Source organism: Eumetopias jubatus, unplaced genomic scaffold (assembly GCF_037043125.1).
Source record: "Eumetopias jubatus isolate StellerSeaLion01/CBP00866 unplaced genomic scaffold, mEumJub1_p1.0 scaffold_5, whole genome shotgun sequence".
Lineage (NCBI taxonomy): Eukaryota > Metazoa > Chordata > Mammalia > Carnivora > Otariidae > Eumetopias > Eumetopias jubatus.
The window spans coordinates 124805062-124824409 of NW_028274811.1; the positions used below are offsets into that span (position 1 = coordinate 124805062).

At 35.7% G+C, this 19348-nt stretch overlaps 1 protein-coding gene across 3 annotated transcripts in view; it reads right to left on the reverse strand.

Annotated features, from left to right (window-relative positions):
* WDR70 (WD repeat domain 70) overlaps positions 1-19348 on the reverse strand; it is a 290485-nt gene that overhangs the window by 229856 nt on the left and 41281 nt on the right. For all 3 annotated transcript variants that reach the window (XM_028098034.2, XM_088023519.1, XM_088023520.1), the window contains 2 exons: positions 5803-5862; positions 2531-2664 (listed from right to left, as the gene is read on the reverse strand). In XM_028098034.2, the coding sequence (XP_027953835.1) occupies positions 2531-2664; positions 5803-5862 (194 nt within the window). The remainder of the gene's footprint in view (positions 1-2530; positions 2665-5802; positions 5863-19348) is intronic.

Sequence of the window (19348 nt, forward strand, 5' to 3'; positions counted from 1 at the left end):
GCTTTGAATCTTCTATAGGAAATACTGGAGACAAAGAAATAAGTTAAATGATACCATAAAGAAGCAATTAAAAAATTCAGGGAGGAAAAACCTTGTGAAACACAACAGACCTGTCTGTTTAATAAAGTCATGGGAAAGAAAATGGTTTGGAAGGAGACCCTCTTCTAGATTAAAAGATATGCAAGAGAGGTACACAATAAACATGATATGTATTACTTGATTGGATCCATGTTTGACAAACCAGCATTAAAACACATTCTGAGAGGAAACTGGGGAAATTTAAATATGGAATGATTATTAGAAATATTAAGAAATTCTAAATAATTTTGTTAGGGTAATTGGAGCTATATTTATGTAGGGAAATGTCTATATTTTTGAAAGATTCATGCTGAATTATTTCAAAGTGAAAGTTATATATGTCTTTACTTTTAAATAGTTGAAAAATTACAAAATGTAACTGTTAAATCTATTTTTTTTAAAGATTTTATTTATTTGAGGGAGAGAATGAGAAAGAGAGAGAGAGCACATGAGACGGGGGAGGGTCAGAGGGAGAAGCAGACTCCCTGCCAAGTAGGGAGCCCGATAAGGGACTCGATCCCGGGACTCCAGGATCATGACCTGAGCCGAAGGCAGTCGCTTCACCAACTGAGCCACCCAGGCGCCTAATCTACCTAATTTACCTAAATCTAGGTAAAGGATAAACAGCTATTATAGTAATCCCTTTACTTTTCTCTATGTTTGAAATTTTTCACAGTAAAAAATGAATTACAGATGGATGCATAAATAGAAATAAAATACACATTAAGTAAAAAAATATGTATTGTCATAAAAAATAGAGTCACATTACTTGGACATTAGGGGCAAATGATAGCAAAGTTAAACAGTTCTCATGATATAAAACAGTAACATTCACATACTGTTTGCAATACTAGAATTTATATTAATCTTGTACAGATTGTCAAGAATTCTCTTTATTCCCATCTACCCTTTGATAGCTCACTATTATATATAGGATGCAACAATTTAATTATGGAAGAGAAAATAAGCTTTTTCTTGGGTTTTTCTGCATTTTCAATTACAACAGCATAGCAAATGACACAGTTTAGTAATAGAGCACTGGCTTGAGACTCATGAGACATGATTCTATTCAGAGCTGATCATTAATAGAGTACTGAATAATCCTGAACAAGTGAATTTACAGTTGTAAAAATAGAAGGGGAACACAATCCTTAATCAAGAGACTATTACACGGGAATAAAAGATATTACCTCATATTTTAAATACATTTAAATACATTTTTTAAAAGTCATCATACTAACTCAAGATACCAAGTTACTATTTTAAATAATAAGAGCTTTATTAAATACAGCCATCATTGGAGATACCCTGTTTTTAATTTTTTTTTTCCTTTCCAATTGATCAGAGATCTGCTATGTTCATTTAGGGAATTCTCAAATCTTTACTAAAGATAGTTTAAGAGTTAGGACTTCAAAATTTACAAGTCAGTGTGATTTGTACAAAACTGACCAGAGCCATGTTAGGTTAGGTTAGGTTAACCTAACCAACTTTTAGGTTACTTTGCTAGATAACTGTAGCTCCCAGAGAAATCTGAGGTCTCAGACCCAATTCTGAGCCACATATAGACATTTATTACCTAAGCATTTATTAGCAAGTAAGCAAAAACAATTCATACGACCTGTTCCACAAGATTAAGAAAAATCCCAGCTCTCCAGCCTTTCAGTTACTCCAACTACCACTTTCATGAAAGGTTCACTGAAAGCAAACACTCAATAGCCCAGAAATAGGAACTTTATCCATATAGTTGAAAGAATCCAGAGTTTACAGGTAGATACTAGGTATAGCAAAAACCATCATCCCCAAGAGTTCAAGTTAAAGGCAAACTAGATTCTTAAGCCCTACTCATGCTTGCATGAGTAGAAAATTGGGTCTAAGTAAAGTTCAGCTAATTCACATATCTTGAATATCTAGTTAGTCAATAAGACCTCATTTCCAACATACATTTGCAAGTTAACAAGCTATCAGTTTCACCAATAAAAATCTATTTTTGATATCTAATATCTAAAAGATATCTAAAAGATATGGTCAAAAACAGAAATAAGACGGTGGCTTGTGGTTGCAACATGTAAAGCCCTTTCTGATATAATGCTAGCTGACCATACCTGCGCAGTGCAGCACTGACTTAGCACCTGGTTATTGGCTTAGCATATGTCATACACATATACATAACATTACACAGTATTTACTAGAGTATTGAAATAAACTAGGCAAGGTAATAATCTCTAAATACAAATTTTTTTTACAAAACAAAAAACTGAAAACATCTTTAAAATTTAGGTTAATGAAAGTGAAGGAAAGAAATTTAAGGTACATTTTTCTTTCATTCAAATAATGAAGGTAACATATGGTCATATAAACTTAAGTGTATTTTGGTACAAAGCATTATAGACGGAATTCAAATGATAACAACTCTATCTTCAAATATGAAGGTATTAAGTTGTGCAATACATACCATTCACAGGGCTGAAGGGATCGAAATGCCTTAAAAGAAGCATCCATTCCAGCAAAATCCCAAAACTTAACATCATAGTCATAGCCTCCAGTCACCAAACGGGCACCTGAGGGATCCAGACCCAAAGCAGAAACCTGGTTTAAAAAAAAAAAAATTTTAACTGGAGAAAAGCTACTTACAGTCTATAATAACCTCCATTGCCTTTCTCTAACCCGACCTCCTATATTATAGGCATATGGAAGTACAGTCCACCCGCTGTCATTACTTCTAAAAAGTGTGACTGGATAGCATCTTCTCTATTATTTGACTTTGTTATTATGACTGTTATTTCTTTTGAAATAAAGAAAAAATATTTTAATGTAATTAATGTAACTGCCAGCTTAGTCCAAACTTATCTACCAAACCTCATAAATAATTCAGCTTTTTCAATAAACAATTTTGAGAAAACCTTTTGATATTTTAACTACCACTAACAGAAGACCACATGAATCTAAAATTACCAAAATGAGAAAATGCCAAAGGGAATGTTAAGAAATCGATTTAATGAAGTAGGACAAAGTAGAAATTATTTTCTTGTGTATATGGCTAAATGACTCAATATAATCACCTTAAACAGTTATTTTTAAAGCTGAACTTATAAGTGACTTAACTACATTATAATACCACTTTTATACTGTTTCCATAAAATATCTGCCTTCCCTGTGAATTTTCCTAGGTCCAATGCACATGTGAACACCCAATTCGTAACTCACTATTCTTAAGCAGGAAGTCCCTGGATCTACTGCCCTCTCAGGAGGAAAAAAATACATTAGAAATAATTAACAGATATTACCATACATATGAAATACTAAAAGGATCAAAGTTTTATATAAAGGAAGCAACTATAAATCAGTTCTCCTAATAGACTTGAAATGTTATTAATGTAATAGAATTACTGTAATTAAAACCAGATATTTACAAAATAATTTTACTCATTTCAATCACTACCTGCAAACACTGATTTCAGAACATAAGGGAATTATATATAATTAATGACTTATTATATGTTTAAATTAGATAAGTACTACTTTAAATGTGTTAAAGAAAGCATTCAAATGAGAACTAAGTCATTTTTTATGCCTGAACAATTATATGTCCTAAAACCTAAAGCAATGAAAAATAAAAATAATAAAAATAAACAGTAGCTTTTGAAGTTTAGGAAGTGACTTCTGCTACTACCAACTACAAACAAAAGTGCGTCCATGCCCACTCTATCCTTCTACCCTCCTGTTAGAATTAAAGAGGTGTCCTCCTCCTGATGGGACTAACTGCACCAGTGTTCATCCCATTACAATACAATCTGAAACTGCAAATTCATTTGTGGTTTGTCTATTCTGTGCCTGTCCTCCCCTCAAGGGTGTAAACTCCACTCCCTCGCTGCAATTACCAGCATGGAGAACCCAGGGGCAGAGGCCTACAGTCAGGGTAGGAGAACTGATGACTAGCCGTAGTCATCTTCCTTGAGTCCTCCTTGGGGAAAGAGAAAGGGCTGTTTGGAGCCAGCAACTTGCAACTTCCAGGGAATCACTGGTCGGCCTTCAGCTCAGGTCATAATCTCTGGATGATTTTAGGATTATCCCAGGATGATCTTGGGATCCTAGGATCGAGCCCTGCGGAGGGCTCCCCACTCAGGAGGGCTCCCCACTCAACAGGAGTCCATTTCTCCCTCTCCCTCTGCCCCTCCCCCCACCACTCATGCGTGCTCTCTCTAATAATTAAATAAACCTTTTTTTTTAAAAAAAGGAAGCTCTAATTGATTTTTTAATGTGCAAAACAAGTGGGTACTATGTTTTTAATTATAATTCTTTAAAAGATAAAATTAAATTAAAAAATAGAAATATTTAAATAAAACGTGTAAAACTCATGAACACTCGTAAAAATCTCTGAACTGCGGCGCCTGGGTGGCTCAGTCAGTTAAGCAGCTGCCTTCAGCTCAGATCATGATCCCAGGGTCCTGAGATCGAGCCCCACATCGGGCTCCCTGCTCAGCGGGAAGCCTGCTTCTCCCTCTCCCACTCGCCCTGCTTGTGTTCCTGCTCTCGCTGTGTCTCTCTGTCAAATAAATAAAGTCTTAAAAAAAAAAAATCTCTGAACTAAATGATAGGGAATCTTCTGTTTAAGTACAAACTGTCTACAGTTCCTTTCCTAATTTACTTAAAAACATGAAAATTAGTAAAATCCTGTCACAATTTCAGAAAAATACCAGAAGTCTGATTTAATAAAAAGTAGATATAAAATCACAAATCAGATGGAAATGGTTTCTTAAAACAGCAGTTCTCAGATACTTAGGTTTCAAGCTACTTTATACTCTTTAAATCTATTGATGACCCCAAAAAGCATTTGTTTATGTGAGTTATAGGAACCTGTATTTACCACAGTAAAACTTTAAACGAAGCCATTTTAAAATATTTATTGTTCACTTCATTTAAAACAACAATAAACCCACTATACTCTAACAAATATTATGAAAATGGTATTTTCAAAAGCAAAAAATTCGGCAAGAAGAACGTCATCTTTCTCTATTAATTCTATCATTTCCATCATTTCTCGGTCGATTTCTACTAACTAATGTTTTCCTCATTATAGGATGCATTTTCCTACTTCTTTACATATCCGACATCTAGAAAAAGGCAGTTTCGTTGAAAAGAGAAAGCAAGGTAATTTTATTCTTTCATTCATGAGGTTTCATTCATTCAACTACTACTTTTTTAATGGCTTTACAAGAAAAGGATTTCATGTTATAACTCAAAATTTTACATTATTAATCTTTAACATAAATATAACAATACAGAAATAGAATCTGTAAATCTAAGCAATAATAATCTTAGAGCAAAACAGTTACTATTTTATATTCATTTCTTATCTCAATGTTCATCTAAAAAATGAACTCAGGCCTTTTACGATATAGAAATAAAGCTAAGGGTAATGAGAAATTTTCCCACACCATAAAAAGGAAAACTGTATTTTAGTTTCATTTCTTTTTTCACTTGAAATGTTCCTCTATCAAAGAACAAGGTTTTAAAGCCAACAATAACAGTAAGTGTTGCTATTTTAAATGAAACGCAACGGTTATTTTGATTAAACAGAAATGTAATCTTTCTTTTTCTTTAATGCCTACAGCTTCTGTGTTATCAGTTGATTGTGCAATTAGCCTTAACACAAACGTATCACTGGTTTACTTTTCCATGAGAGCCTTGTTACTGAGAGGAAAGAATCAAATTTTTTAAACTTACCGTTTTAGTGCCATGCTTTAGAGTTATTTCATGCGAGTCAGGGATCTTTTGGACAGGGTTCTGAGAAAAGAAAATTCCATGACATCAATGAGCATCCAACGTGGCGGACTACGTGCCACATTCACAGGAAACGTAATTTTTAAAAACTGCATCACTAGCTTTTTACATAAAGCTTAAAAAAACAGGAAATAAAATTTGTGAGAGTATCTTATTTCTGCACTTCTAGATAGACTACAATCTCAAAAAGGAAAAGACTAAGAAACTCTTTAGGTTGTATGGAACCGTAAGCCCTCTCAGCATCCAAATATTTAAAGTCCTCTTTTCACTGAAAATTGGGCATAACTTAAAGTGCTTAACTACACAAAATAAAATCTGTACAGGGTAGATATATACCTTTTAACTCTTAAAAGTTTAAAAATCAAAACACTGCTGCTCAAAAATAACACAAATAAGGAACTGAGTCATTCAATGATTCATTGGTTCAATAAAGCATTTATTAAAGTGAGACTATTCCAGATGCTGGGTAGTATCAGACATAGCCTCTACCAATCCCCCGTCCAAGAAGCATGTGGTCGAGGAGGGGGAGATCAATCACTCTCAGGCAATATAAGAAATGCTATGATAGACAGGAGGTATGGCCAGGATAATCGAGGAAGATAAAAGATGGATGCATAAATCAGACATAAGGAATCACAGTGATCATGTGAATATGAAGTTTCAATGTTTAGTCAAGTTTCCATTATCCAAGAGCTGGGTAATCATACTAAAATTCTAGGGCCATTACAAATTTACGTGAGGATCATCCTGCAATCTACTTAATTAGATACATGCAATCTAAAAGACTTTGGTCCCTGTCTCCCCTCATTCTTTAACATCCTTGATGAATCAATCAATCACTAGTTTTACTTCATCATAAACTCTTCCTCTGCTATGGCTCTTTCTCCTCTGCACATAAACAATTAAAGTACTTCCCATATTAGACAACACATACACATACACAATTTCCCCTATATTTACTGCTATATCATTATCTTTTCCTTTGCAATCAAGATTCTTTACACAAGTTTTCATTCAAGTGTCCCTGCTTCCTTTCACCCCTCTACCTCTGCCACTCTGGCATGCCCTTTTATTCCTAATGCCCAGCACAGTTCTTGGCACTTAAGAGACTCTCAGTAAATACCTCTTGAATAAACAAACAAGTCACAAAAATGCTCCTGGACACTTTTCAGAACTTAACCTGCATAACTGACCTTTCAACAGCATGGCAACTACTTATTTCCTTCTTCTTGAAACTGTTCTTTCCTGGGAAGAAGCAGCCTCGACAAGAAGCCAGAAAAGCTAGGGTTTTTATTTGTATTTTTTTATAAGGTTGAACATTCTTTTTAACATTTTCTTTTATTTATTTTTTTAAGTAAGTTCTACACCCAATGTTGGTCTTGAACTCACAACCCCAAGATCAAGAGTCGTGTGGTCTAACTGAGCCAGCTAGATGCCCCGAGAAAAACTAGGTTTTTCAAACTAGCCCTGCTACTCAATAACCCTGTCATAACTGCAGGAGAGTTACAACTCTATTTCCTCATTTGTATACAGAGGATAATAGCACCTGCCCTTTAGATTACTATGAGGCAAGTGGTTTAAGCCTTATAATGCAGCATTCAGCACAAAGTAGGTGCTCAATAAATGACAGCCACCCTTTATTCTAAGGCTTACCTCCTATGTCTCCTGTCATATCATCTTAGTCTATTTCCAGGCTTCCCTTCCTCCTTAACTGGCTAATTCCTACTCATCCTTTAAGACTCAATCGAAGATGTGACCTCTTCCTGGAAGCATTTCTCAACATTTCAAACTCTGGGTTAAATGACCCTTCCATGCATTCTCATGTCTCAGATAAGGAGACAAACTCTCCTTATCTCGATCACAGAATTTATCAAAATCCATTGTAATTTTTGACCTGTCTCCCTCCCCACCACTCCGTAACCAAATTGCAAGATGGACACTTCTCAAAGATTGTGTATATCTATTATTACCTCTGGATCCCCAATCCACAAAACAGATGGTGTATGGCAGACAAACACAAAAGTGTTTTGGAATTAATTAATGGCCCAATGTCTACCTTGTAGATCACACTGGATTGTACTTTTTAATTTATTTTCAAACATTAATGTTTATGTCCATAAAGGAGAGCAGGTGCTATCCATCAGAGCAGCCTGGCAAGTGACAATAAAGGATAACGGAGGTTTTCAAAAAGTGAAAACTTTAACAACCAAATGATTATACCCCAGACCAAAAGTAAAGTTGCAAGTATAGGGGTGCCTGGCTGGCTCAGTTGGTAGAGCATGTGACTCTTAATCTTGGGGTCATGAGTTCCAGTCCCATTCTGGGTGTAGAGATTACTTTAAAAAAAAAAAAAAGGTTGCTAGTATAGAGAATTAAAGGCAGTTTTGTTTTAGACTGTCTGTATCTCAGAGATCACTGTAGTCTACTACCACCACAGTGCAATGAAGAAGATTAGGAAAAGAGAGACACTGAACAGGAACCCTAACCTCACAGTAACCTAAAAAAAACTGCTGGGGAGTTTACAATTTATTTCAATACAAGACGTTACAGTATGGTTTACTATACTTTGGAAAAGGGCTGCACATACCTTGATTTCAGAGATACCAATGTTCCAACACAAATTCTAAAATAATTTACAAGTCGAACAAATGAATTCTGGACTACCCCTATATTAAATTATGTAAGCCACTGCTCCCTTTGCAGTTGACAACATTTGTAAGCAATAAAAACTCACATAGAAGTGCTAAGTACTCTTACAAAAAACAGGAGAACAGTTCAAATGTTTCACTTAGAGAAGATTCTATTATAGTCAGTGTCTCATTTCATAACTAATTACTTTTTCATCACTCAGAAAACAAAAACACTGTCACTAAGAGGAAGGATGAAAATTATTTCATTGAATTCAATGTACAATGTGCCTATATGTAGGCAATTTCTGGCACTTAAAGTAAAAACTTACAAGAACACAGAACAATTTATTATTTACATTAGGAGTGAATTAAATGTTTAAATAAATGTTGTTTACATTTAAAATCAAAGTTTTACTGGAAATCATGTAGGGCATAACTCATAAAAAGACCATATAACTGGCACAACTAAATCATCTAAAATAGTAGCAATCCATCTTTTGGTAGGATATCACTTGATGGTGACTGTTCTTTTTCCAGAACTTTTCCTAATGACTTTTTGGGATATGGCTTAAATGTGAAATTTGCTATAACAGTAAAATATTTTCATGATTTTCACACCAGGGGACATCACAAGCTGCAAGACTTCAGTGAAGTCATTTATTATAAGAATTCATAACAAAAGCTAGTCTTAATGGAAAAGGAGGAAAGATACCAGCTTTTGTTTTGGTTTGGTCTTAAATGCCAACCAAAGGATTATTTCCCAGGCTCTTTGGTTTGCCCTCAATAACAAGGATAGCAAATATATCTGGAATAACATGAGCAGTTCCATCTGACATATACCCTTAAAGTATTTTCAAAAGACTTGCAAATCAGAAATAACCCTTCTGGGATAAAGTTGCCATAAGTTTAAAAAGTTATATATGTACAGTACTATAAGCCCTAATCAAAAGTCTACCCAGTAACAAAGATCTGACACAAAGTGGCTATGGATTGTGTGGAGAGAATGAGGACTACCAACCAGGAACTTGCAAAGGAGTGCTACATTCTCCCAGAAACCATTTTGCAAATAGTTGCCCGTATGGTATCACAGAAAACCAAAATTAGAGTCTATTCTAGTATAACTCTGGAGATCCAATAGACTGACTTAATAATTATTCATCATCACACATTCTCTTAAAAAAAAACATTTATTATTTAATTATACACCATACACCAGGGACTACAGTTAAAAAGACTAACAACACAGACACTGCTCACAAACACTTTCAATCCAGTAAAGCAAAACTGACAGGTAAACAAATAGGTAACACTAAAATGTTTCAGATGCTATGACAGAAGAACACAGAGGGTTCAGTGCTCAATTCCATTCTGCCTGGGGAAGTAGAGGGTGATCAGAAAAGGCTTTACAGAAGAGATGCTTGAGATGCCTTTGGAAAAATAGAGGTTCCCCAGGTGAATGTAGAAGGCATCCAGGAGAGAATAAAATAAATCCTGACGCTGCAAGTATTTTTGCCTGGATAGAGTTTAAATTGCTGGGCAGGAAAAGGGAAAGGCAGTGATGAGGCCAATTCTAGAATGGGAGAAAATGTCTGCAAATCATATATCTGATAAGAGGTTAATATCCAAAAATACAAAACTGCAACAATTCAACAATAACAAAAAACAACCTGATTCAAAAATTGGCACAGGACCTAAATAGGTGTTTCTCCAAAGAAGAAATACAGATGACCAACAAGTACATGAAAAGACACTCAACATTACTAATCATCAGGGAAATGAAAATCAAAACCACACTGAGATACCAATAACAGGATGACTATTATTCAAAAAAACAAGAAAAGAAATGTTGACAAGGATATACAAAAAATGGAACCCTTATACACTGCTGGATAGAAATGGGGCAGCTGCTATGGAAAACTCAAAAAATTTAAAATATGATCCAGCAATTCCACTTTTGTGTATATACCCAAAAGAACTGAAAGCAGGCTCTCCAAGAGATGTTTGTACACCCATGTTCATAGCAGTAAGACAACAGCCAAAAGACAGGAGCAACCAAAGTGTGAATAAACAAAACGTGGTGTAGGTATGCATATATGTGTGTATGTGTGTATATATGTATATATATATATATATATATGGAATATATAATGGCATATTATTCATTCTTTAAAAGGAAGGAAATTCTGACAATGCAACATGGATAAATTTGGAGGGCATTATGCTAAGTGAAACAAGCCACAAAAAGAAAAATACTATACAATTCCTATGAGGTATTTAGAGTAGTCAAATTCATAGAAAGTAGAATAGTGGTTGCCAGAGCTGGGAGAGAAGGGAAAATGGGGAATTATTGTTTCATGGGTATAGTTTCTGTACAAGATAAAAAAGTTCTGGAGACTGAATATACAACAACGTAACACTACTGACCTGTATTTAAAGATGGTTAAGATTGGGGGGGGGAAGATTGGGGGGGATGGTTGAAACAGGTGATGGGGATTAAAGAGTATACATATGATGAGCACTGACTAATGTACAGAATTGTTGAGTCACACTATACAGTACAACTGAAACTAATATAGCACTATATGTTAACTATACCAGAATTAAAATAAAAAACTTAATAAAATGTAATAATTTTTAAATAACTAAAAATAAAAATGGTTAAGATTATAAATTTTAGGTGTATTTTAACAAAGCTAAAAAAGAATTTTCATAAAGTCCACATAAGCAAAAAAAAAAAATTTAAAAGATGCATAGTATTAAGCCTGAGTATTTCCTAATGTTCTAATAAACTTTAGGTAAGCTACAAAATAAATCATTTATCAAATGTTTAAAATCTTCCTCCAAAAATGTAAAGTTATAGGTCTAAAATATTGCAGGAAGGAAAGACAATTTCCTATCTAATTCTCACAGCTGGTTCCAATCTTTCAATTAGTAGTATTCCCAAACCACCTCTAAATTACCCTCAAACAGTTTATGCCCTATTGCAAGCGGCAACCTTGGAGAACATTGGAGAACATTTCTCAGTAACATGACTTAAAAGTATGTTGTTAAATAACTTTCTATACTTGTGTGAAGGCTGAGAAACTCAAAAAGGATAGGTCATTCTTAAATTTTATCAGAAATTATATTATTTTTTAAAATCCATTACATTATCAATAAACACAAAGATGACAATTTTCTTACCATACAACAATGCAGGTAATAAGCCAACAGGATTTATACCAAAAGATATATTTATTTTCAAAAGCTACCATGAACATATGCCTTATCATTCCCTGATACCCTAAAATTTTGAGTATTTCTGCTCTTATTTGCTACTTCTGAAGACTTGAAATCTAGACAGGACTCTGCAATTAACACCACTTGTAACCTTCATTAAGTCACTCAGTTGTCTAGAACCTTAGCTTTTTCACTTATAAAAATGAAAAAATCAGGGGCGCCTGGGTGGCTCAGTCATTAAGCGTCTGCCTTCGGCTCAGGTCATGATCCCAGGGTCGTGGGATCGAGCCCCACATCGGGCTCCCTGCTCGGCGGGAAGCCTGCCTCTCCCTCTCCCACTCCCCCTGCTTGTGTTCCCTCTCTCTGTCAAAAAAAATAAGTAAAATCTTTAAAAAAAAAAAAATAAGATACTAATACCTAAAGAGCCTAACAATAATCTTATTATTTACAGTGGTACTTTTCTATATATTACTTATCAATATATATATTAAGAGCCCAACCCTTTTTTTTTTTTTAAAGATTTTATTTATTTATTTGAGAGAGAGAGAATGAGAGACAGAGAGCACCAGAGGGAAGGGGGTCAGAGGGAGAAGCAGACCCCCTGCTGAGCAGGGAGCCCGATGCGGGACTCGATCCCGGGACTCCAGGATCATGACCTGAGCCGAAGGCAGCCGCCCAACCAACTGAGCCACCCAGGCGCCCAAGAGCCCAACCCTTACCCACAACATTAACCACTCCAGGCAGGAACGGAAGAAAAAAGGAGTTGGGCTTGCCAGTTGGGCGGTGGTTCATGGGAGAGTGTTAGAACAGAAATAAGAAGGAGCAACCTGGCTTTCTAGAACCCCTACAGTGAAACCCCTCCCTCCCACTCCTTCACGCCCACCCTAAAAAGACTTTCTTTTACAACTATAAACAAAGGTCCTGGGTTTTACCACTTGCCCTACTCCTAAAAAAAGGCCCACCTCCACCATGTCAGTGGCAACAATGTATATATCATTCCCAAATCTTCACAACTTGAATTAATTATCCACTGAAAGCCTCCAGTCCCTAGCCTCCTGTCTACAAAGAATACGTATTTATTAAAATGATTCATTTGGGAAACAAAGCACAGAGTTGCTGTGACGACCAAATTAGTTAATGTGACAAAGTACTTTATAATTATAACCCATTATGAGTAAGAAATTATTATAAGCCTATGGCTACAAAGGTTTTTCCTTAAAGTACATATTTTAGAAACTGTTGGGAGACCCGGTGTAAAATGCCTTGAGATAAAAAGGTTTCACCAAGTTTCAGTATCTCAGATATGCAGTGCAGAATTATTTCGACATAGGTTATGTACTATACTATGTTGAGTTATGTTTAAGAGTTCATATCTGTTTAATAAAAATTGAGTTACTTCTTGTGCAATCTGTTTCTATTTAGTTAAAGATGTACAGACTTTGCTAACTTTAACTACAAAAGGTGCCACAGCATGAGTTAAATTAGGTAAAGGATTAACTTATTTGGGAAAACAAAAGAAGCCTGAGCCATAATAAATTTTTATTAAATTTACCTGACACTAAGATATCTTTATCCTTTACCTAACAACACTGCAGAATGGATACCATATCTGATTTAATATAACTTTCCATACATGCAAAAGCATGTATATACCTCACAACTGTCGAAGGGACAGTGAAAATTAGAAACATCTTAAAAACCAATCTATACAGATTCTCTTGGACAATTCTACAATTCCAGCTCTGGCAATTATACATCCTACTCATCCCACCAAATATGGAACAAACACAGTATTAACGCTTCATACTTGCCATGATGTCTAAAGCCACCACCACTATAACCAAGTATTTTAAATCGCTCTTGAGAATTTCTTGCTAAAGAACAAACACAGATTGTGGAGAGGATGTGGAGAAAGGGGAGCCCTCATGCACTGTTGGTAGAAATGAGAACTGGTACAGACACTCTGGGAAATAGTATGGAGGTTCCCCCCAAAAAGTTAAAAATAGAACTACCCTATGATCCAGCAATTGCACTACTAGGTATTTACCCAAAGGATACAAAAATACAGATTCAAAGGGACACATGCACCCCGATGTTTATAGCAGCTTTATCAACAATAGCCAAACTACAGAAAGAGCCTAAATGTCCATCAGCTGATGAATGGATAAAGAAGATGTGGTGTACACATACAATGGAATATTACTCAGCCATCAAAAAGAATGGAAGCTTGCATTTGCAACAACATGGAGAGAGCTAGAATATATTATGCTAAGTGAAATAATACCATACAATTTCACTCGTGTGGAATTTAAGAAACAAAACAGATGAACCTATGGGAAGGGGGAAAAAAAGAGAGAGAAAGAAGGAAACAAACCATAAGAGACTCTTAATGATAGAGAACAAACTGAGGGTTGATGGAGGGAGGTGGGTAGGGGGGACTAAATGGGTGATGGATATTAAGGAGGGCACTTGTTATGACAAGCACTGAGTGTTGTATGTAAGTGATGAATCACTAAATCTTATTCCTGAAACCAATATTGCCCTGTATGTTAACTAACTAGAATTTAAATAAAAATTTGAAAATGAAAAAAAAATAAAAAGAAACAACTTAAAAGCAGGAGAGAGAGGAGAAGGAAGTTTAGAAAGAAGTGATGTTTGGGGCATGTGGCTGGCTCAGTTGGTAGAGCATGCAACTCTTGATCTTGGGGTTGTGGGTTCAAGTCCCACATGGTATAGAGAGTACTTAAAAATGAAATCTTGGGGCGCCTGGGTGGCTCAGTCGTTAAGCGTCTGCCTTCGGCTTAGGTCATGATCCCAAGGTCCTGGGATCGAGCCCCGCATCGGGCTCCCTGCTTGGCGGGAAGCCTGCTTCTCCCTCTCGCACCCCCCCTGCTTGTGTTCCCTCTCTCGCTGTGTCTCTCTCTGTAAACAAATAAATAAAATCTTTAAAATAAAATAAAATCTTAAAAAAAAAAAAGGACAGGGTGCCTGAGTGGCTCAGTTGGTTAAGCGACTGCCTTTGGCTCAGGTCATGATCCTGGAGTCCCGGGATCGAGTCCCACATTGGGCTCCCTGCTCGGCGGGGAGTCTGCTTCTCCCTCTGACCCTCTTCCCTCTCGTGCTCTCTCTCATTCTCTCTCTCTCAAATAAATAAATAAAAATCTTTAAAAAAAAAAAAGGACAAAAGTAGATTGTTTACTTGCCATGTCCCCGTTAGTCTGTAAGATCCTTGAGGACAAGTACAATGTCTTAGTTGATTTGTATCCGTAATACCTAATAGTATACTGTAGGTGCTCAAAATATATCTTCTTAACTGAAGATAATAAAGATCACCTACTAATGAAAGCTTGTTTTTAAAAGAAAATAAGTGAAATCTGTGAGGAAAAAATAATAGACAATCATATTTGTACACCATAATGTGTTTATATATCCCTCTAAAACATGGGGACATATCTATCAACTATTTATTTTCATATCTACTCTTCAAATTTTTCTGTGTACCTTCAAGATAAAATATTTGAAGCCACAGGCAGATTTAATAAAAGCCGTACCTAATAAACAGTAAGAATCCCCAAATAAGGAAGACACAGGTATTGTCTTCATAAGCTCAGAAGCTATGAAAGGTACACACTTGTAAACAAATGATTGTATCACAATTATGATCATTTTATCATGGTTGTGAATGCCCTATGTAAATCATACGCAAAAATGATCTCAAAATGTATCAAAGACCTAAATGTAAGAACAAAAACTATAAAACTCTTAGAAAAAAAACAGGAGTAAATCTTCATGACCTTGAGTTAGGCTTCTTAGCTATGACACCAAAAGCACAAACAACAGAAAAAATAACTTCAATTTCACCAAAATTTAAAGTTATTGTACTTCAAAGTACACCATCAAGAAGGTGATGGACAACTCACAGAATGAGGGAAAATATTTGGAAATCATATGTCTGATAAGGGACTTATGTCCATAATGTATAAAGAACCCTGATAACTCAACAATAGACAAGTAAGCCAATTGAAACAGGAAAAAGATCTGAAGAGACATCCCTCCAAAGAAGATATACAAATGGCCAATAAGTACATGAAACAATGCTCAAAGTCATCTCATTCTTTAGAGAAATGCAAATCAAAACTACAACGAGATATTACTTCACACTCACTAGGAGAGCTGTAACCATAAGACGAACAATAACACATATTGGTGAGGATGTGAAAGACTGACTCCTCATAGACTACTGGTGGGATTTTAAATGGTGTAGCCAGTTTGAAAAACAGTTCCTCAAAATATTGAACACAGTTATCATATAACCTAGTAAGTCCACTCCTAGATATAAACCCCCAAAACCAAAAAAAATGCATCCATACAAAAACTTCTACACAAATGTTCATAGCAGACATCCAACTAATGAATGCATTTAAAAAAAAATGTGGCAAGGGGCGCCTGGGTGGCTCAGTCGGTTAAGCGTCTGCCTTCGGCTCGGGTCATGATCCCAGGGTCCTGGGATCGAGCCCCGCATCGGGCCCCCTGCTCAGCGGGAAGCCTGCTTCTCCCTCTCCTACTCCCCCTGCTTGTGTTCCCTCTCTTGTTATCTCTCTCTGTCAAATAAATAAATAAAATCTTTAAAAAAAAAAATGTGGCAATACTGGAAATAAAAATGAGGCACTCATACATGCTACAACATGGATGAACCTTGAAAACATTACACTATGTGAAAGAAATCAATGAAAAGAACACTTATTGTACTATTCCAGGGATATGAAATCTCCAGAACAAACAAATCCATAGAGACAAAGTAGATTAGTGATTGCCAGGAATTAGGGATAGGTTAGTGAGGAGAGAATAGGAAGTGGAAGTTAAAGAGTGCAAGGTTTCTTTGGGGGAGGAGGAAAATGTCATAAAATTAGGTGGTAGTAATAGTTGCACAATTCCATGATTATACTAACACTCACTGAATTGTATACCTGAAAACTGTGAAATTTAGTACGTATGAATATCTCAAGAAAGCTGTTATAAAATAATAGAGGAATATAACTAACACAGAAGTAGCATAAAGAAGGAGATATTCAATTCTATTTTTGTGGCTCAATGAAGGTTTTTACAAAAAGAAAATGTCTCCTTTCACAAGGAGAAAAGCTAGATCCTTAAAACTGAAAAGGTTCTTCCCTGATGAAGGAGACAGGTCTGTCACAATGCACCCCACAAGGGTCAATGCTTACATAGCCTGCCAAGTGAATGGAGTTGTACTAAGTGTTGGCCACCATCCAGAGACAAGGAAGAGCATACTGGAATGCACAAGAGCCAGTCATATTCAAAGACTGTTCATAGTTTATATGGATAGGGCATGAGGTAAGTGTAGGAGACAGGCAGGGTGGGTTACAACCGGAGGTAAAGGAGAGCATAATGGTTAAACACACAGATTCTGGAGCACATTCGCTAGATTCAAAAGCTGGCTCCAACGTTTACTACTGGGTGGCCCTGGGAAAGTTACTTAGCATCTCTGAGTATATTGCTGCACAAAGTATCCACTGTCAGTAATATTATTTGGTTCTAGATTTGAGCATCTGCTTATTTCTTTATCATAAATCAAAAGGAGACGCAGAGACAGAAAACTGTGGCTTAACAGTGAATTCCTAGTTTGTTGGAGCATCCCTTCTTACGACAGTAAAAAAAATCACGGCTGTGCCACTAACTTCCTCATTTATTCATAAAAGCATTTAATTCCCATTTATACTCTGCAAGGCTCTTGGGATGCAAAAGTAAATAAAGACTCCCTGATTCTGATCCAGATCAGTAGTGAAATGGCAACATTACCAACCAACAGCTGCCTGGTAGACTATGTGAATCAACTTGGTGGTCTTGGTCTTATTTCAAAATCACAATTAGCTGCACTTCTAGCACCGAGCACAAAAAGTGTGAACAAAATGTCTTTCCAAATAAGGATCAAGGTCTATAGAAGAATAAAGTAAGCTCTGTTGGAGCTGCTTCAATATGCACTTATATGCCATTCTATCAATTTGGTACTTAAAAATAAAAATTTATTCCAATGCAAGCTTTACAATCATGGAAACAAGAAAGTACCTAATTCCACGAAAAGACAAATTATATCTATTTCAGTAAATATTCCTGATTTTCTAGAAATTCTTTATAATGGCACTTTTTTAAACTGTAAGATTAAAGCACTGAGAAATCTCAAAACTGACACAGTTTTACTCATGTAAATAGAAAGGGTGAAAGATCAAGGGACCTGTTTTATTTTCAAATACTGTGTTTATACCAACTAAACTGACAAACTGATGTGCATTTTCTGTATTTATCTTCTTTAACATTTAGAGGAGTGCAAAAACTAGTTACATAATCCTCATTCTTAAGACTACTTATTGTTGGGGGGCACCTGGGTGGTTCAGTTGGTTAAGTGACTGCCTTCGGCTGAGGTCATGATCTCAGGGTCCTGGGATCGAGCCCCACATCGGGCTCCCTGCTCGGTGGGAAACCAGTTTCTCCCTTTCCCACTCCCCCTGCTTGTGTTCCCTCTCTCGCTGTCTCTCTCTCTGTCAAATAAATAAATAAAATCTTAAAAAAAAAAAGTCTACTTATCGTTGGGAAGGCAGAAGAAAAAATAAAATCTATAAATAAAGCAACTCAAAGAAAAATTTTTAAATAATAAACTGAGTGGGATGCCTGGCTGGTTCAGTGGACAGAGTGTGTGACTCTTGATCTCGGGGTTATAAGTTCAAGCCTCATGTTGGGTATAAAGATTACTCAAAAATAATATTGTTAAGAAATAAAATAATAAAATAACAAACTGAAATAAGAAATGGGGGGGGAATTACACTGAATTAAGTTTAAAAAAAAAAAAGCTTTAAGGCGAAAGGAAACATGAGTGAAACAAAGCCAAGAGGTGAGGCATATGTAGGAAGATGTTAGGATCTAGAAAGAAAAACGAAATGAAAACGAAAGATAAAAAAGATAAAAAATTCCACATAGATAAATAACAAGCGAAGGGCTTTGGAAGGCCCAATTACTATTACAATAGTATTTTTTTTTTACAGCCAATTACAACAGTATTAATAGAAGTATGATGTGTGATGTATGATGATAATTTAACCCTCTGAACCTAGGATCAAAAATATAAAGTGTGAAAAAAACAAAACAAAACAGCAGTGTTATGAGCAGAGAGAGAATGGGATGGGAGTGGGAGGGGTCATTTTCCAACAAAATTTTTGACATAAGATGGCATCAAGACTCTATAGGACTGACTTTGGCAAGGATTATTAAGAGGACTGTTTTTGCAAAAAAATATTCAAGTTTTCTCAAAAGCTCTTAATTCTATGATAGTCAAATCATTTACCACCCTTGTCAATATTCCTTCTTTTACTTAAGAACTGGTGTAACTCAACTAAATCCTCATTTGACAATGGCTTTGGTAGAGCAAAGGACATCCTTAACATCACTTCCATAGACTTAATGACAATTTACATCTGCAAGATTTGTATCATCATGACAGAAATTTACCAGAGTAAATAAACTTTTATGTTAAAACAACCTGTAATTAAGGAGACTACAATCAGTCAGATAAAAAGTACCCTCCTGCCTTCCTCATTGCACTTAAATTATGCTTTGTATTATTTGCATAA